Source organism: Dermacentor silvarum, chromosome 3 (genome assembly GCF_013339745.2).
Source record: "Dermacentor silvarum isolate Dsil-2018 chromosome 3, BIME_Dsil_1.4, whole genome shotgun sequence".
NCBI classification, from domain to species: domain Eukaryota; kingdom Metazoa; phylum Arthropoda; class Arachnida; order Ixodida; family Ixodidae; genus Dermacentor; species Dermacentor silvarum.
In genome coordinates this window covers 198,045,051-198,065,264 of record NC_051156.1, presented here as the reverse complement: position 1 = coordinate 198,065,264, position 20,214 = coordinate 198,045,051, and the positions used below count along the sequence as shown (strand labels likewise).

At 45.2% G+C, this 20,214-nt stretch overlaps 4 protein-coding genes across 8 annotated transcripts in view; 3 read left to right on the top strand and 1 right to left on the bottom strand.

Moving 5' to 3' along the window:
* LOC119446437 (unconventional myosin IC-like) overlaps positions 1 to 1,310 on the top strand; it is a 147,438-nt gene extending 146,128 nt beyond the window's left edge. Inside the window, 1 exon segment of the mRNA XM_037710869.2 lies at positions 693 to 1,310. Coding sequence (XP_037566797.1) covers positions 693 to 722 — 30 coding nt within the window. The 3' untranslated portion in view covers positions 723 to 1,310.
* Positions 825 to 10,668, bottom strand: LOC119446436 (mitochondrial import inner membrane translocase subunit Tim22). Of its 4 annotated transcripts, XR_007466144.1 has the most exons (5): positions 10,422 to 10,668; positions 9,864 to 10,057; positions 8,424 to 8,496; positions 3,136 to 3,496; positions 825 to 2,573 (listed from the first exon to the last, which is right to left on the bottom strand). XR_007466144.1 is itself a non-coding variant. In XM_037710867.2 (4 exons), exons 1-4 carry the CDS (start codon positions 10,651 to 10,653, stop codon positions 2,497 to 2,499), a joined length of 576 nt encoding a protein of 191 aa, XP_037566795.1. In that variant the 5' UTR covers positions 10,654 to 10,668; the 3' UTR covers positions 825 to 2,496. The 4 variants fall into 4 exon arrangements, 3 of the variants coding, with proteins under 3 accessions (XP_037566795.1, XP_037566796.1, XP_049520097.1); XM_037710867.2 differs by lacking the exon at positions 3,136 to 3,496; XM_037710868.2 differs by lacking the exons at positions 825 to 2,573; positions 3,136 to 3,496 and adding an exon at positions 6,129 to 6,362.
* A 212-nt stretch (positions 10,669 to 10,880) lies between these two features.
* LOC119446435 (elongation factor Tu, mitochondrial) lies at positions 10,881 to 12,558 on the top strand. The gene has a single exon (XM_037710866.2). The coding sequence runs from the start codon at positions 11,029 to 11,031 to the stop codon at positions 12,439 to 12,441; it is 1,413 nt and encodes a 470-aa protein (XP_037566794.1). The 5' UTR covers positions 10,881 to 11,028; the 3' UTR covers positions 12,442 to 12,558.
* Positions 12,559 to 13,105: 547 nt separating this feature from the next.
* Positions 13,106 to 20,214, top strand: part of LOC119446432 (mediator of RNA polymerase II transcription subunit 15) — a 127,838-nt gene continuing 120,729 nt past the window's right edge. The window contains exons 1-3 of one of the 2 annotated variants that reach the window (XM_037710861.2): positions 13,106 to 13,236; positions 13,721 to 13,808; positions 16,195 to 16,246. In XM_037710861.2, the coding sequence (XP_037566789.1) occupies positions 13,166 to 13,236; positions 13,721 to 13,808; positions 16,195 to 16,246 (211 nt within the window). In that variant the 5' untranslated portion in view covers positions 13,106 to 13,165. The remainder of the gene's footprint in view (positions 13,237 to 13,720; positions 13,809 to 16,194; positions 16,247 to 20,214) is intronic. The other variant, XM_037710863.2, reaches the window with a different exon arrangement.

Genomic DNA, 20,214 nt, shown 5'->3' with positions numbered 1-20,214 from the left:
GTTGCAAGCGGCCATAATGCTATTTTTGGAAGATAACGTACTAATAGAGTTGAATGTAATTCAAGAAAAAGAAAACGGTTCTCCACCCACAGGTAGCACAAGGCCGCAATGACACCCATACAGTCCCCTCAAATACAAATCGTCGTAGATGCGACAATTGAAAATAAGCATCATGGAAGTAGCGCAACGCGTATCTTCGGAAACATAATGTACACACAAATATTAGAATTTTAATGCGAGCTATAACCACGAACTTAAAATCTAGCGTTCTTGCATACCACAATGCACAGTTTTTTTCAATGACTTCTGATTTCCTTGCACTGTCCCTCCCATGCACGAGTGTGCAATATGCCCTACGAAATTGAGAGGCTGGCTTTCCAAAAGCACAGCTAAATAGCTTGGTGATTAAGCCTATAGCATACAGACCTTTTGAATAAGCTTCCTGGGCATCGCCATGGTGCTCTCCGGACTGTTGTGACCCCCCTCCCCCCCCTTCGAGCCTTTGGGAGAGAGCCCACCAAAAGGGGCTCTCTCTCCCAACTGAAAAGCCAAATGAAAGGTGAAAGGACAATTAATTTATTTTTCTATCAGCTGCTTTCTTGAGCTGATAATATCATTAAAAAATTGCACGTTATATTTGTGCAAGTGGGGTATTTTGCATGATCTTAACAAGTGCACTGAACTTATTGCAGGTTGCCAAAGCTGTGCCTGAGCAATGCTGACGGACCGGTGCACATGGACTTGCCGAGTCATTGAGCACCCAAGCTTTCTGTCGAAGGAAAAGCCACGGTGTCACCCTTTTATTTTTGTTTTCAGCACAGTTGTGACTTTAGTGATGCACCGCAGCAGCACACTGCCTCTCTGCTGAAGGACACAAGTCGTATTGCCACCACGTGCCTTGTTTTGTTAGAGTTGAGCACTTATTTTTGTTAGCATACAAAGTGTACAAAAGACATGCATACATCCCTACTGCTCGTAACACACTTCCTTTTTGTCAAGTGCCATGACTTCTCTTGCGATGCTGTATGTATTAAATGATACAAGTGAAACGAGAAAAACTGCACATACTTAAGCGAAGCGATTGCTACGTTTGTGACGCAACTAAATTTGTTTCTCTCGGATGCTATGTTGTGTTGACAATCACTTTGTAGACGTGCATTTGCGACAAGCTGTAATTGTTGATAAAAACAATGATGCTGTAGTAATATTTATGATGAATAATGAGGAAGATACTGTGATATAATCATGACATCGATTGTCCGCTGTTTATCTGTTTTTCTTTTTGCAATAAAAACTTATCACGCACCATATATTGGTTTTGCTGTCACAAAGACCAAGTTGCTGTGGCAGTGGCAAGTGTCTCAATTACCGATTTGACTGATTCATGGCAGAACGACGGGGGTTTAGAGGAATCGAGTTTGTGCCTTCAGGAGCAATCATCCCAGTAGATGCTGTATAAATGCACAAAACTATGAGATTTATTTCTGCTGCAGAGATTCAGTACGCTACGGCCTGGCCCTAGTTTGGGTTTCAGTTGCATGCATGGCAGCTTGTAGGCCTGTTAAGGTGGTAGCGCAGGGAAGGCTGCATGGCAGCTCTGCGCTGGCTTTCGAGAACCAAAGTCAAACAAAACACGGTGTCACCGAGACAATGAGGACCACATAAATAAAAATTTGTCAGTTTTGCTCGAAGGGCAAATCATTGACAGCGATAGCAAGGCTTAACATTGCGCTTGAACTTCTCTAACAGTGTTCTAACTATACGCGGGTGCGACATGTTGGAGTGACCCAGTGCGCGAAGAAACTCTGTTGGGCAGAAGGAACAGCGTCCCGCTATCTATGTACCAGGTATCTCACAATGCTGGTGTGTAGGAGGGGATCACCAGCGCATTTCAGGTGTCGCACATTGATGGCACAGGAAATGAAACAGATGGGAAACTACTGGCGTTAGTCAGTGCCCAGTGAAATATTAAATAATGTTAGCTTAACGTTTATTGCTCGGACCACAGCATAACACACAGCAGCTTATCAGGAACACCCATGACAGCTGTGCAAGGCAGAATGCCGCACTGGTTCTGCCACCAATCTTGCTGATCGGAGTGCTGATGGTGTGTGAAAGTGGCTTTGTCATTTACGAAACCAAACGCATTCCGCGTCTTTGAAGCTCCCCCAACCCTTCGCACGTGGGACAGCGGCAGTGCGGACGGCGTGAATGCGCCTTGTGCATCCGCATGACTGCTATCGCAATAAATCTCCATACTGCATACATCAAGACGTCTGGTCCCTTCACATTTGACACACCACACCCTTCATTTCAATGTACCAAACTGTCTAGAGTATCTTCAACACAAAGTCCACACACACGATGGCACAATGCTTTGCTGCACAGTTAGAGTCAGAGCTTTGGCCACTATTAATGAACACAAGAACCAGTGCGTGGTGAATTATGCGATGGAACATATTTACTATAGTATGTACATATTAGTTTGACTAGGTGTCATCGCAGGTAGTAGTCAATCAGTGTTGAAAACGCCGCAAAGCCTGCAGCACCCAGGAGACCAGGCTTTAGACCAGCTGCAAAGACAAAAAAATAAAATAAAAAAGAACCATTACGATTTCATCTTCACTGCTGCAAGTATATCGGTTGAGATGGTGCCCTTGACACCAGTTTTCCTTGTGATTAAGAAAAATAACTAGCTTGAAGATTTTAACTGCAGTTCTTTCCTTAACCTCCTAAGACCCGAAGCCCGCTCAGGGGCACAACTTTTCAAGCTGCTTCTTATAACCGACTGGCATATCATAAACCTGAAAACACCATTTTTCGTTTAAATACCCCAGTTAGATGCTGGAGGCCGCACCTCCATGTAAATGGAGCAAGTAACTGTCTACTTACTATTCTTTTCAGATTCAGATTATTCCAACATCATAAAAACCGTTTTTATTGGCCAAAAGATATAGACAAAGATCTAACATTGCGTGGTACGTTGTCTCATTGACGCTGCATCCTCTATTTTTGTGACAACTCACAGTAATTGAGAGGGACTTAATGGTTGCCTTTTGCCGCCTGTAACAACACAATGGCCTAGACCAACTTGGTGGAAATTTTCACAAAATCTTAAAGCAGTAATGTGCTTACATCACTTTCACACAGTTCCGCATGCTTCAGGCTTGAAATAGGGGATTGGATATTTTATGTAATTGCAGCTGAGCTAACCCTGAAAAGAAATAAAAGCAATGTACCCAATTGGGTACTATGGAACCGAAGAGTGTTTTTCGTCTAGGATCACAAGAAAATTGTGCTTGCCATGGACGTGGAGTATTTCCTTCATGGACAACTTGAATCTCTTGCAGAGAAAAGAAAGCCATCATGGTCTATCTCTGGATTGACCCAATCCTCATGCTGCCTAGCTCTGGTGACCAGACGTGAGCCGGTACACAAAGCCGGAGATGGCATCGCAATGTAGAGTCAATGGGCACCCAGTCAGCTGATAACCTTCCTGTTACCGTGTGGTTTCAGTCACTCAATCGGTAAAGTCAATACTTCGTTTGATACATAGCAGGCAACACTACAAAGGCTGGAGGGACTTCTCCTGCTGCTCGGATTTGCGACGAAAAAATTGCATGTCACGTATGAAAGAGATAGCATGTATGAAAGAGTATGCAGCATGTCATACGATGTAACATTAGGTCTCTCCCATTTTTATGTTATAAAATACAACGCATTTATTGCCCATGAAAGGCACTGCAGATTTGAACCTATTTGCCACTGAACAAACGAAGAGACACATTTCTGCGACCAATGGACACAGCTCGTGCTCGTGACCGAAGCATACAACATTTACTCTAATCTAGGCAGGTAGAGATTCCACACTGACCCTCGAAATCGGGTAAGTCGGAAAAAAGAAAAAAAACTTCCTTGAATGCAAGCCGAATGAAAAGAAAAAAAAGAGTTAGCCTGCGGAAAGAACACACAGTGTTTTTACGGTTTGTTGACATGCTGATGTAGAGAGGTGTCTGAGATTGTTGCGAGCCACACCTCGAATGTTTGCTGCCTCCCTCTCCTTCACTAGAATAATCTGTTGTTGCAGACATCGCCGCTTCTCTTTGCTTTCCAATTGATTCAAATCGGCGCCATCTACCTAATGGCATCGATCTTCCTGCAGTGCGGTGAAAGCTGCCTGCTTCACAGAACAGTTGAAAAATTTGTTCCCTTGTTTCTGCCTTATTGAGGCCTTAAAGTGAAGTAAAGTGTCTGGTGGTTGTGGTCAAACAACATCTGCCGAATCTAAGCCACCCCCTGACTTTTATACATAAGTCTTGTTTAAAAAATATTGGCCTACATTTGAGTAAATGCGATAGCATGACGCATACTGGATACCGTTCAACAAATATGGAAGCTGCACTACGCTGCAACGCTAGCATAACTGCACACTAATACAACGCGCAAGACAAAGCACATTGAATCGTCACCGAGTCAACCGCGTTCGTAATTGCGCCTTCAACTTCAGAAACATTTTCAGCAATTGTCCGCTGTGCTGAGTACGGTGAACGCCACCTAGGTTGCGTTGGTAGTGCATGCCAAATGTGGCAGTTAATTCACAGTGTCATAATGATACTTCTCTTTTCTGCTCGTTACACGGACATGGCTTGCACCGACGTCACTTCCGCCAATGCTGGGTTAATACCGGAGCACCCGGAGCACCACCATAATGTTAGTCGTAAATGTGAATGATTTGCTTGTTCGGTGTTTCATAAAAGCAGCTCGACGGCACTAAGCATTAGCTTCGGCAGCATTGCTGATCTCAAGGGCGAAAGCATTCGAGTGTGCGGCGCCCACTAAAATGCGAGTTACGCTGCAGAATGTTTGCATTTGACCGCTTATGTGAAGAAACGAACCCGGACTGGGCGCCAACGCTTTTGCTAGGCTACAAAGCAAATAATGAAGGCACTGCGCGCTACGAGTGTGCTGCAAGGCGATGGTTTAAACGAACGACTCCCGAGGTTGACGCGGTGACCGCTGCACCGGCAAGAGCTTTTGGAGTCGGCGAAACGCCACCCGAAAACCGCTACGACGACGGTGACGACGACCGCACATACACAGACAGCCCGTTGAAAACTGTTGAAATCAAAACATACATGTAAACAATGCAGAAATATCGATCCAAATAAAGCATGGAAAGTACGCACATCATTCTCCCAGCCACAAAACACTCGCGCAAGCTGCATATCCTGTTTGAAAATTTTCAGACCCTAGCACATAAACTCCGCTTTTACGTGATTGTTAAATGGACAGTATCAGTTCGTTTCTTCTCTGCACCAAGCTCCAATCTTGCGTGTCTCCTGCACGCACCACTGACTAACCAGGGAATGCCTCTGAATGTTATAAACAAAATGCGGCATGGAAAACGGGGGCTGCAGCTTACATCTCCTAGTAGGAGCACCTTTCCTCTTTGCAGCCGCTTCGCCGACAGTGTTTTCACCCAACCGCTTGTGAAGTAGTTGTGGGATTCAAGCGATTTCTAAGCCTTTATTTCCTCCAGTGTCGCGAAGCTTGAAGAGAAAACTAGGCAGTTTACAATGCATCCGTGTGAGACCTCGGGGAAAGCGCCAACGTCCATCGTCGTATCCGCACTCAGTCGCAACGTGTACGGGTCCACATCGTCGCACAGTTTCACTTTTTCTTGATATCGTGCACGCGCCGAACCGATCAGTCCTGCGTAAAATGCCTCGTTAAACGCAGGCCTACTGTAAACGGGTGGCATTTCTCGCGAGGAGCGGTGAAATACGCTTAGAAAACACAGTGAGACCGCATAAGCGCACGCGATCAGATGCGAAGGCGGCGCGCGCGGTGCTCCGGCATGGTGCGGACGCAGCGGCGCGGGCGGACGTGACGTCACGTGCAAGCCATGTATAAGGCGCGTCTGTGTAGCTCTCTGCAAATGCGTTTGTGGCGCAATGGGTTAAACGCTCGGCGATCTACGTCGCGGACCGAGAGGTCGTGGGTTCGATTTCCAAATTTTGCATGTTTGTGGAACTTTTTCTTCTGGTTTCTTTCTTTGTATTATGTTCACTGACGTATTTCCGTGACGGAAATACGTCAGTGAAGTCTTGGTGGACCCCGGCATAAAACACTTTCGTGTTAAAAATATTGGCCTACAGTTGAGTAAATGCGATAGCATGACACATACTGGACTGACAAAGGTGCACAAATAATGCATAATTTGACATAGCCTTACGTTCAGAAATAGCAGTTGTAATAGTACACAAAGTGGTTAATTCCATAGATAGTGTTACAGACCAAAAACAACAAATACAAGTGAGACTTCTATGACCACACTACTAGCATAGCTTCGGCAGCATTGCCTGCAAAGAGTAAAATGGAGCATATCACAGTTCACAGAAATGCTATAAGGCGCGAAATATTGGTTGCTGTGATGCACATTGGATGCAAAAACATGCAAAAAGGCTACTTCGGCAAATTGTCCAGAAAACAGTTTCGCAGCGGCTTCAGGTCATAGATGCGTAAGCTGCGAATGGCCAGTCTTCCAGAGAATTTGCTTTCTATTATTATAATGCTGAATGTCTCTTGGCAGACATAAATGGCAAAAAATCGAGAAAATTAACTGAAAAGCAAAAAAATCTGCAGTCGCGCACAGCAGTCATTCAGCATGTGTATACAGTGTTGCACCGCATGAAAAAGGTAGGAAAGGCCAGCATCAGAGTTGATTTTTGACAATAAATAAATATCTTCGCTTTGTTTCACAAAGTGAACAGGCAGGACATTGGCCAACACAAGAGCGATAAGAAACACATTTAAAAAAATGCTTCACAAATGTATGCCAATTTGAACAACTGACATCAAAGACAGCGAAGCTTTATAAGTAAGTTCTAAGAGCTCATTGACACCGGCGACTTGCCGAGGTCATGCGACCAAGTTGGTCGCAAACAGTCACAAATAGTTGCCTTGAGTCACCAGTCGCAATCGGTTGCATGACCTTTTTGACCTCAAGTCACCTGTGTGAATGAGCCCTAAGTAATAGGGGCCTGCTGGCTGGCTCTCCTTAGTGACGCTTTATTACCGACGCCTTAGTCATACTCATACGGCCACTTCGAGTATCCCACGCATGCTCCATTTTTGACCAGGTAGTCAATTTCACCCGCCGCAGCCATACAAACTCCCAGCTGACCTCCAACATGGAACCAGTAAAATGTGATGCGGGGAACAAAAATTATGAATTACTGACAAAAAAACCCCCGCAAAGATGTGTCTATTTAAGTAACGTATACATCAGGTAAAGTTTATTTTGTAATCATTGATAAATACGTCTCAAGGCAAAATTTAGGACTTTGACACAAGCCGCATTGCTGACCGATACCAAGCATTCCGCCGCATGCCGACCTTCCCCGCACAAAAACGCCTGTGAAACTTCCCTTAACAGATTCGCTGTAAAATTTATTGAAGGCTGCCATAACATTGTATAAGACATCCCCCTTTCACATGGCTGCTGTTACATTGGCCAAACTAGCTTGTGCCTCAATGACTGCCTCGGGGAACATGCCAGGTTCTGAGGATACTAATCCATTATAGGGACCACTGTGCATGCGAAATATATGAAGCCTTTTGCATCAACAGGAAAGTTGACATGTCCATGAGTGCGCCATCCATGTCACTACACTACAAAAGAAATCGTGTTTCTTTCACCTGTATGAATTGGCATCCATATTATCTTTCCTTGCATTTTACCATGCTTGCCTTCTTCTCTCCCCTTTTTCAGCTTCTGGTGCCTTTACATACATAATGCCTTGCGCGCAATAAAATTTAGTTGGGTCAGCGCTTTGTATTCAATTTCTCCTGTCCTATGCACTTATTCTCTATTTAGCTACAAGTAGCCTGGAACATGTCTGGAAAGATCTATCCTCTTTCACTGATTAGTAATGATGCCTATACGTATTTCTTAGTAGAAATGATAAAAGGAGAATTTTAGGCGCCCATTCCTCCTCTACACTTTACTGATTGGAATAAGCGCAAATTGCTTACTTTTGATGAGCGTGCACTCTGTACCTAGCTGACTTGATTCGATGATGGTGATCGACATGAAATAATATCCTAAAGCAACACAGTGGCTATTGGAGACACTGCAGTGGGGCGCTCTAGATTAATTCTGACCAGCTGAGGTTCTTCAACATGCATTAAAAAAAGCATGCCACATGAGTGTTTCTTGCATTCTTCTCTTATTTAAATGCAGCCGCCATGGCTGAAAATCCAACCTGCAATCTCACTTTCAATGGCCACACACCATAGCCATTGCAGTAGGCAATTTGATTGCCCATTTCAATGCATTGACGTGGGGCACAATCCATCACCGTAAAGTGGAAGACTTGTAGCTGCTTTCTATAAAAATCTGTAAACATTGCCACACATACCTCGAAATCCTATTAGTCCTCCAGTTAGTGCACCAGCCATGGTGCCATTTTTCCAGTCTGTCTTTGCACGATGCTGAAGAAAAGAGAAACAGATGCACACCTAGTAAACACATACAGTAAGTAACTTTCTGAACAGTATGAACCTTTCAACGATTACATATGTAGGCATTGTGTGTCTTTGGTCTTCGAGATTATGAAGAAAACTTCTCGACGCCTGCATTTTTTGTTACGTTTTGTTAAGCCATAATGCCTGAAAGAATGTTCAACAGACTGACACTGATAACTTTTTTATATCTATCATCACAGCCTCAGTAACTGTTAGGCTATCTGAAATTAGGTGCCAACTATATGTGCAGCATAGGAGAGCACATCCAAATACAGGATGCAAAATATTTCAAGGAAAATGCCTGTAACTACTTGTAAAACGATCCTCTCAGCCAAAATACAAATGTGCTTGTGACCCGTTATAAATATGTGCTCACGTGTCTCGGCTCAGATGGTCGACTAAATATTTGTTTTGATTTGGAGTCAATGGCCTCATAGTGAATGGCTAGGGTCACAAATTCCCTCTAACAGACGAAAATAATACTGTCATTTCTAATCATGATGTGATGACTGACCACAGGAGACAGTCATGGATGACTTGGCCAGATGAATCTCTATAAAATGTTAACTTGTACAATACACACTTCAGTGACATTATGGCAAAGCTCTATCACATGAGCACGATTATAGGAAGATAAGAACAAGTTGGCACGGAAATTCGATTCCAAAATTGTTCCCAATTAAAACTGAGCAGTTGCAATGACTATAAATGCAACAAGGATTAAATTTATCATGTTTTACTATGGAAGACTGTGAACCACCCAAGTAGCTTCAGTCAACTGCCAGCATATGTAAGCTGTGTGATGCAAAGTGGGAATGACACATATGACGTTCTCAAATGAAAAAGTCAACAATGATGATTCAAATGATGTGCAGTTTCTTCTGCACACCCCAATCACTTATAGCATGAATCCTTTCAGAAAGCTAGCTGAAAACGACACGCATCAATTTGCTTCGCCGACCTTGTTGAGAGCTCTGTAGCTAGGCTTTTACACAGAGTTGATGACGACGTGTGTAACTGACACACACACACACACACACATACACACACACACACACACACACACACACACACACACACACACACACACACACACACACACACACATATATATATATATATATATATATATATATATATATATATATATATATATATACTTGTCTTAGTGTTATTGCTGGCGAACTACGCGAACGTGACAAGTATACATATAATGTATATAAAAATCCCCAACTTCCTTTACAACAAAGGTATGAATGGAGCGTTCCTAAATACGCAGCATAATAAACACAGATGCGTTAGCCAAAGCATACCGCAGATACCACCACCCTTACCGACTCGATGGTGCACTCGATGGCTGCGAACATGGCACCGACAATGGCAAAGTTCTTAGCGTAAGACACGGATTTCGACTTCATGTCGGTGAAAACCTGCCGCACTGTCATCTTCGAAGGGTCCACACCACCGCCGGTGACATTTGGATCCACGCTCGCAGAGAAAAGTCCAAGCGCTGCTCCGAATGCGCCACCTGAACACAACATATCATCGCAAGTCATGAAACGTGCTGGCATTAGAGAAAATAATGCATTTCAATCAACCCAACCATTTCTCAAGGAAACTTAACTTGAGGACAACCACTTTCATTGTTGTTATAAAAGTGTTTACCAGGAGGCGATTATCTGTCGCGCCGAAGACAACGTTTACAAGAACAATCAATGCTTTCAGTCATTGAAAAACGAAAGTGATTCAAGGTCACTGTTTGATACCACCAGAATTCGTCAATGCGCGTCACATTTAAGCCGTCTATATATATATATATATATATATTACGGGACGAGAGAGTGGCCTAGAATGATATATAAAAGAAAGCACGCTGTACAAAACACGCTAACCGAGAACACAGCTGATGCCGGTCTTGAAGGCGCAGCTTTCAAAGACGGCTTCCACGCGCAGTTCATCCCTCGTTTTGATTCTGTGTGGAAATAGTCCTGGGGGAAACACAACGTTCTCCTTAACTCGCTTGTTCGGTCCTATAAGCAAACCCATCAACTCCGAGAAATTTATTTCCCGCACGCTGTCCGGCGTGCTCGCACTGCTGCTAGAGTCCATTTTTAAATGACGCATGCGTTGCCAGCTTACCTCGTTGTGGAAGCTGTTTTTAACCCCAGCTGCCTCAGTCTTCATTTTAATTATTTACTAATTCTCGGAAAAAAGCCACGTCCACCTAATATTCTAAGTGACTTTTATGTAGTTCAGATAAATAAAGTGATTTTTTAAAATTGTTTCATTACAACAACAAAAATTCTGGTTACAGCTGGCTTGACCGACCGGTGTTCTGCATTTCCGCTTCCGGCTTCGCGAACGCTCGCGTTTGGGATGGCGGTGCGGCGTGGTTGACTGTGGAGGTGAAACGGACACGACTTTTTTTCACTGGTTTCCCTTGAAGTTTCGTCGCGCTTCCTTGTTTAGGATTGTTAGCGACAGCTTAGTGCTTCAGCCATGGCCAGCACTATCCTTCATCGGTTGGTGGGTAGCACCCACATAACGTTCAAGACTCTAGTGAGCAAGCAGTGTTCGGCGCCCTGCGCCTCCCGGTTATGGATCGCACAGCGCTTCTTGGCTACGCCGACGCCCGCAGGAGGGAAAAAGGTGTTCCAGAGGGAGAAGCCGCATTGTAACATTGGCACAATTGGTCACGTCGACCACGGCAAAACGACACTCACGGCAGCCATAACGAAGGTACTCGCCGATGAGAAGCTGGCTGCCGCAAAGAAGTACGAGGAGATCGACAACGCACCCGAGGAGCAGGCGCGCGGCATCACCATCAACGTCGCGCACGTCGAGTATGCCACCAAGAACAGGCACTACAGCCACACCGACTGCCCCGGTCACGCCGACTACATCAAGAACATGATTACTGGCACGTCTCAGATGGACGGCGCCATTCTGGTGGTGGCCGCGACCGACGGCGCCATGCCACAGACCAGGGAGCACTTGCTCCTCGCCAAGCAGATCGGCATCGAACACATCGTGGTCTTCTTGAACAAGGCCGACGCGGCCGACAAGGAGATGCTGGAGTTGGTGGAGATGGAGCTTCGCGAGCTGCTCACAGAGTACGGCTACAATGGGGACGAGGTGCCCATCGTCACTGGCTCTGCCCTGTACGCTCTTGAGGGCAAGGAGCCGGAACTGGGCAAAGACTCCATAATCAAGCTTCTCGAGACCGTGGACACTCATATCCCGACGCCCGCGCGAGATCTGGACAAGCCTTTCCTGCTTTCCATCGAGTCCGTCCACTCCATCCCCGGCCGTGGCACGGTGGTGACGGGTCGGCTTGACCGCGGCACCCTCAAGAAAGGCATGGATTGCGAGATACTGGGCTACAACAAGTACTTCAAGACGGCCGTTACGGGCATCGAGACTTACCACAAGATCTTGGAGGAAGCACAGGCCGGTGACCAACTGGGTGCCCTTGTGAGGGGCGTCAAGAGAGACGAGGTCCGAAGGGGCATGGCCATGTGCAAGCCGGGTAGCATCAAGCAGCACGACCACTTCGAGGCGCAGGTGTACATATTGAAAAAGGAGGAGGGCGGCAAAGACAAGCCCATTCTCAAGTACTACCAGTCCATGTTGTACTCCAGGACCTTCGACTGTCCGGCCAGAGTGTTCTTCGAAGGCCGCGACATGGTCATGCCCGGAGAAGACGCCAAGCTGGAAGTCAGATTGCACAAGCCCATGGCACTGGAACAGGGGCAGCGTTTCACTTTCCGGGAAGGCCGGATTACGGCGGGAACCGGAGTTATCACGAAGGTATTATCCAACCTGACTGAGGAAGAGAGGCAGGACCTCTCCATGTCCCAGAAGCAGAGGGAGAGAGTCGCCAAGAAGAAGGCCGAGCAGAAGTCTTCGTAGGGCGCCTTGGTGCTGATTGTGCCTAGCAAGTTCGACTAAGGCCACTGTAGATTCTTACCCTTGTCATTCGTTTCATTTGCTTGCCTTGTACCAATAAAGAGTCATTGTTATCGTACACACCTGCCTGCCTGTTCAATGGGAAGGGAAAGGAAAGGCTGGTTGATTGTGACCCTACGGTGGCAAGAGTTCAGCAGAGTAGCGCATAATAATTACGGTTATACAACAGTTTGTTATCAGTTTCTTGTTACTTTTCATCTTGAATTCCAGACTATGTGATCGAAATCGTAGATGCATGCAGCTTGTAGGTGCTAAGCAAGTGCATCAATTGTAAGGGAAGTAAGGAAGTAGTTGCTCGTTGACAGATCGGCATGGCGCAGTCGGTTGAATCGAGTGTTGCGACTTCATTTGATGTCTCTTAACTTGCTATTGCATGATATTTTCGCTCGCCCAACGGAATATTTCGGCTTATCAAGGCCCCAGCTTTTGCCTCCGTCGAGCAGAAACCGCGGTAAAATTGTGAAGCGTACATGCGTACCACCGTGATGCGTACACAGGCTGACACAGGCTGTCACTCAAACGTACTGCTTCAGGTAGACTGCTTGTAGTGTGAGTGTGAATTCACAACGTGCAATGAAAGCTGTATGTTATTTTTCTGTTTGTGCGCTTTATGCAACAACTGCTCTTTCGGCCAAGGGGGCGCCACGGATGCATTTAAAGGTTAGAAATGGCGGACAACGCGCAAGGCGACCAGAGTTGGCGTACCCAACCGTTTCGACAAAATGTCAGGGGCAAAATGTAAGTAAGCACTTCCCAAACTAACAGCGTTCCGCACTTCATCAGTGCACTCGTGTGAGTGATTTTCAAGTGCAGTCAGGCTGTAATCGGCCCTGTTTCGGCATCGCTGGGAGCGGCACTTGGTTGCATCGGTGCATTTTTTTCTTGTAAACAAGGAAAACCGCGAAGTTATGCGTGCTTGTCGTCGATGATCTAACGTCCGTTGTGTCGCGAAGCGAAGTCACAACTATGCATTGTTTTACCTCTATCGAATCTTTCTGCTGAGTGCGTTATTTAACGCATAAGCGCTCACCTTACGAGGTGAATACCCCTCAGATCGGCATTTACAAGCAAACTAACGCCGTCGTCCGCATTACGTTTGTACTGCCACTCGAGTGTACGCTGCATCCTTTGTTTTTATCATGAATAAGTCAGGCTCCGGTGTTGCAGTGTCTGTGAGCGCGGTTGTGACTTGTTTTTCTCTTGCTCTTTTTCTTCCGTTCAGTGAAGAAGCCATTCGTCAAGCGGCGAATCCGACCTTTCGAAGCGCCACGGAAATGGAGAACCACGTATTTCAAAAGGCCAGATCCAAGGTGAGCTGATCGAAGGCATAATCTTGTGATGTAATCTTGTACCGGTGCCACACGACCACTTTTGATCGCGATCAAGCCCGATCGGGATTGAAATTCTCGACTGCGATTGGCTTCCTCGCGCAGCTTGCGCAAAGGAGCCAATCACGACCGAGAAATTCTATCCGGATCGGGCTTGATGGCGATCAAAAGTGCGCCGTGGGACACTCATATTAGTCTACTTTTAAAATTAAGACAGCTTCGACGAGCACAGAGGTGGTCATTGCGACTTCGAGAATTTTTATAGCCACTTTAAAAAGTGCAGCTATGCAACTCCAGGTTTCAAATGCAACATGCTAATGACGTGTTGTTAAATTTCTTATGAACCTGACGGGCGTTTTTAAGAACTGCTACACATCCAGTGCAGCAGTGTGGTGAAGCACAAAAACAATACTGAATTAGTGGACACTACACATATACTCTTCACACTACGACATCTCGCATCTTTGGCTGTTGACATGCAGCCAAAATAACCGCAACAGTGACACATGTCTAAGACAGGTGCATAATGTAAACAGTTGCCTCATGTGTTCTTTCCACCGTCAGTACGGCAATGAGCATAAAGCTGGGACAAATATGAAATTCCAGGTAGTAGCTTTGTCACCCATAACGTAAAACATTGGAAAACTGATTGCCAACTGTTATCTGATGAACAGGGGTGATATACTGTAAGTGTCCACATAGTGCACTGCCCATTTCGGCCGTTGCTGATTGGCTGGAGCTGTACCAGTGAGAAGGAGACTGGCTGGGGGCGCCTGTCTCTTTCTCGCTGGCGTCCCAGCCCAGCCAATCAGCACTTCAGCAGCAGCCAAAATGGACAATGCACTAGGTGGCACTTAAAAAATACCCCCTGCTGTGTCCGAAATTTCTTGTGTTAGGCCGTATTGGGGCACTTGTGTAACAAAATTTGGCACAACCAATCTGACAATAACTGCTGACCGTAGTGTGGTTAACATTGAATCGATATATCGACACATCGTATTGCTACCGTTGAAACGAGTTATGTAAGAGGCGGTGACTGCAGCGGGATTCCTCTTTCGTGCTTCCCTAAGAACACTAGGCGCCATTTAGTGCCGCCGCCATGAAGTCTGCATGTGGCCTCCGAAATCCATGGCGCGCCAGTGCGCGTGAACGCTGAAGAAACCTGTCATGCGGCAACTGAGCTCCTCTCTCGTGCTTCTTTATGGACATACTGCACCACCTAGTGGCACTGCGAGAAGAGAACGCGTGGCCTCTTAGACGAGAAGCGTGGCGCACTGATGCCTGTGGACCCTGACAATTGTTCCCTCGCTTGCCGCACACTCAGCAATACATACTCAGTGACCCAAGTTGGTGAGAGGTCCATTGAAGGGTGGCATATACCCAGTCCATTCATGGTGCAGCTCGCTAGAGCGTAGGCATGAAAGGCATTCCTTGAAATTTCGGCACATACCCGGTGCAGTTGTGGTGCAGCCTGCTAATGCGTCGGGCCGCTGTCCTTGAGGAACCCTTGTGACGTGGGTTTGATTCCGCTCAGCATCGGAGAAATTGAAGGGATCTTTTTTTTGTCATGGGTAGAGCGGTACATTCCCAGTGGCATCTACCTAGTTACCCAAGTTGGCGTCAAAGACATTCATTGAAGAGTTGGCACACACCTATTGCCACATACCCAGATGACTCAAGTTGGCACGAAAGAGGTTCATTGAAGACGAGCACAGACCAAATGGCGCATACCCAGTACTCCAAGTTGGTGTCAAAGAGTTTCTTCGAACAGCGGTACCTCCCCAATCCCGCATCTTTAGCAACCCATGTCGGCGTGAAAGAGGTTCGTTGAACGCGGCACGTATGTACACATTGCCACATACTCGGTGGCCCAAGTTGGTCCGATGGTTGGTTTCGAATCCTGTTCGCTCAGCACAGATGCGCGATGCGCTATCCATTCAACCATGGATTACCCATTGACCGAGGTAGGCAGAGAAAATGGTTATATAAAAACATACATAGATGGATAAAAACATAGATATAAACATAGATATATAGTTGGCCCTCACAAAGTGTATGAAGTACCCGAAGAAGGCCAACACATTAACATGCATCAGGGACTTCCCTTTCGTGCACGAACGCAGTGTTTCTCATTGGGATACATTTTTTGTGGAGGTAAGAATTTATATTTTTGAGATATTTTTGTGTAATGCCTTATAAACGTTACTCTTGCTATGTTTACATTATGTTTAGCCATTGTAGCAGCCTGGGAAACTTGCCTTGTTAACATTGACCAGTCTTGAGCCTTGTCCTGGCAAAGGAGTGCTCCTTGTTGCCATGGGAATGACTTCTTCATTCTCAGTGGATGCAACAATGTTTGTATTTGCAGGATGAGTACCTTTCGTACGTTGCGAGACTCATCATCCACGTTCGGGAAATGAGTGAGTGGCTGCTAAAGCAGCATGCTGTTTTATAACTCATCTGATCATAGTGAATGTAGTATGGTACACCCAAACAGGGCTGCCATGCCGTATTAAAGCCAGGTATCATCCGTCTTGTGTTGATTGCACGATCAGTGTTTCTTCTAGCGGCTGGAAGATGTCTTCTCTGAAACACAACAAGCTGTGTCGGATCAGAAATTACTTTCTCCATTGTTGGTGGGTTGAGGCTTCATATTGCAAGCCCATTGTCAGAAGGCTCTTGTTAGTCGGCTTGTGTCACACTGAACTCCATTTCAAAGGAACGTCATTGTATGTCACTGTAGGGAACACAGGAGTAAGGTGAGCGTATGACTGGCGAGCCTGAAATAAGTAGGAGACTCAAGACGAAGTCTGAGCTTTTTCTTTTCAGCATCAGGTCAACACTCCATGACTTGGCCCTGTTACACGAATATTTGAATGCCGTGCGGAAAGCAGTAAGCTCTCGCCATCTTATGTGATAAGGACAAGTGAGTGTGTGTAGTATTTGTATGCTTGTCGGCACAAATAGTGGGAATCCTCTTCACCGCACATGCTCATGTTTTAAGCTCTCTTTCCTTCTGGCCGAGTGCTATTGCCGTCATTTCGTGTCTTGGATGTTTACAAATGTATTTACCCTGTAAACAGTGAAAGACAATGCATGAAATCAGTAGTGATGTGTTGTGCACACAACCCCAGTTTAAACCATGAAACACCTTAGGCATTGTACCCTGCTACCATAGTATGCTGGTGTACACAGACATCTGTGTGCACAGCTTGCACATTGTTAGTAACAAGTAAGAGTTTGTAAATAATGGCGACGTGAAGTCGCATTTTGACTGGCAAAGACAGGCTTCAGCAGTGCATGTGTGTAACTTGCGGAATACATTAGTGGTAATCGGGAGAGGCTGATTCAACTATATAAAGCCTCGTATGGTCACTGTGTGCTGGCAGGACGATGCAACCTGTGCTACATATGTACTGCAGAGATGTACTTTCCCAAATAACACTGACACCATATTGAACAGCCGGGACTCGGTAGCTCTTTTGGTGAAGCTGCTTTCCAGCTCTGGCGCCATGGTTGGTAGTCCCTTTAAAGGCCACTAAAGTCATCGTATTGAGCAACAAATGCATTTAGTTTCACTCTCGAAGTTTGAACCTTGATGTGTAACCAGCGTGCAAAGCACCTTGTTAGAAAAAGGTACACCGTGCAGATTTCTACAGTATTTCAATATTTTATCTGATGAACATGAAAAAAAAAAGGATATACTGATTCAAGTTAGGATAAACACGGACTTATTTCGTTCTGACTGCGGCTGCGAAGTGCCTGAATAATGTCTTGATTATATTGGTGATTGTCATTGCTTGGCAGAGCTAAAATTGGGACGGTATGCTACAATGCATGACAAAGGTGGCTGTGATGTCTGCGAGACAACACTATCAAATTTACTTATGAAGGGTCTGTTGAATCATTCAAATGAGTTATACATGCTATTCCACATAGATAGAGGCCATTGTGCACTCGTCACACAGAATGCAAAAATGATTTGTGAAGGTACTTACGTATGAAAATGTGACTAAGATTGAAGCCTTAGCAGATAAAGATGTAACAGAGTAGCTGCTTGGGCTGGCTTGTAGAACATTCTTTCATCAAAGAAAAAGCCTTATGTTGTGCGCAATTCACAAGCAATCCTGTCCTCTCAGCTTCTTTTCTACCTTGTGTAGAAAATAAGGCTTGTTCCTTGTTGAAAGAAGACAAACGTGCTGACATTACCGAACAGCATCCTAAGAACAATGATGACGAAACTGTGAGGCAATGAAAGGATTTGTTGGGAAATCCCATGGGCCTTGAGAAAGACAGCAATGGATACACTGACACACGTGAAAACACTGAACAAGAGAGAAATGTTCCATGGGCCATTTGATGTATGACTTCAGCAAACAATATATATATATATATATATATATATATATATATAATTGTGCAATATTAATTTACACTTCGCCTGAACGAGCTCACCTGTACTGCTGTAATCAAAGTCCGAAAGGCACGAAGCAGGCACATTTCTTCATGGAATTTGGTATTGAAAAGTTCATCACTTATAGAAGTCGCTGCGCTAGTCATAGATCTCAGCTTACAAACATTTATTCGAGCTGAGTTACACGATTAACGAGGGCACCAGGTGGTCTTATTCACTTAACTAACTTAGCCTAATTCCACTGATAAGACTGCTGTTGCTGAACGTTTAAAAACAATTGATTACTACCTACCTGCTAATTAGTCTGGAGGAAACATGAAATAAAGTTGCCTTGTCTGGTCATTATGGGCGGCGGATGGTGTTGGAGATGTTTTTATTTTATTTTTGTTGATCCTTTAGATGAGTGTAGTTTGAATGTTGATTGCCTCAATTTACTCACTGGATGCATCAAGAAATAAAAGCAAGTTATATTACACTGAGACTTGAAGTCACTGCTTCGTTATTCACCTCATTGCCACATTATCACATTCGGGGAAGAGCTTGGTTTAAGGTACAGCATATAAAAATGACAGCCTTGGGCTATTTCCTGAATAAACTTCGTCTGCTATACCTGTGAATATGTGTTCGTGCTAAGGTGAGCATATTTTCAGTTCTAGTGATCACACTAGCTGTAGGAGAAGTGGCAAATGTGGGAGGTGTGAAGTTATCTCAGCACAGTCATTTGGCAACCTCTGGCAAAATGAGTTGTGATAAACGATTTTTACAAAACTAGCTACTCTTTGTTTTATGGAGAAGTACATGGCAATTACTTTTGTGATGTCACAGCACCTGCACTCCCAGCGAAAGAAGAGAACAGCATTACGGTCTCTGCGGTGACATTACTGAAACCATGTTGGAGGTTGCAAAATAAACATAGTACACTTATTGTTAGTGTTATGAACTCTGTCAAACTGGCTCTGTAGGGACCACAGTATTGCGTTGGCTGGTGGACTTATTGTTAGTGTTATGAACTCTGTCAAACTGGCTCTGTAGGGACCACAGTATTGCGTTGGCTGGTGGACTCTTAAACTGATGACTTGATTCTTCCTATCGTCCTGTTATTGTTGCTTTTTCTCCCCCCGCCCCTCCCCCTATTATGTCGTTGATAAAAAAAAAGTATTTATAAGAATTATAATTGCTCTAAAGCATTTCTGACTGTACTTGAAACGTTGCTCGATAAGTAAGTTTTATGCAGTTCATAACAGCGCATCAGGTATTAAAAGTTGCAAAAAATATCGCCGATACACGGTGTCGCCATCCTGTGGCGAAAAGCCAATGCGGACCTGCGCGTGTGAGGCGTAAGACCGGCAGGTGGCGGTGGCCTCTGCGACCAGAGAATACGGGAGGTTATCTGATTGGCGGCTAAAATCAAGGCAAGGGTGAAATTTCACCCTCCACAGAATACAAAACATGTTAATAGTCACGGCTAGGTGGCGTGTGCCACCGCCCGATTTAAAGGGTTCAGCCTCAGCCATCCGTCCAGCCAGAGAACAAGATCGGCGCTCAGGTCTCTGAGGCTATACGTCCAGCTGAATAGTGAGCTTTTTTTGCGACAGGTGGCAGCTGCGTCGTTGCTACGATGAGTTGTACGCTTGCAAAGGCTTTCTGGGCCATCGTAGTATAATTTCCGGCTGTCGTACCTGGTGGAGAAAAAAAAGTACCCGGCAGTTATGTATATTAAGTCAGGAAAGGCCAAATTCGGACAGGTATGAAACGCTGGTAATTAAATTTAAATATTCGCTGCCGCATAGTTATTGGACCTTTGCCCACACTTCGAAAAGCCGCTTTTAAGTGGAAGTTACGAAGTCACCCACGTACCTGACGACAAAATGCGATTTGTTGCTTCCCGTAGCGTGCGAAACGAGGAATACATGGTGACGTTAGTATGCAAGCTTTTGTCAGTGGGGAGCGGTATTGGATTGGTTTTTCTTTTAA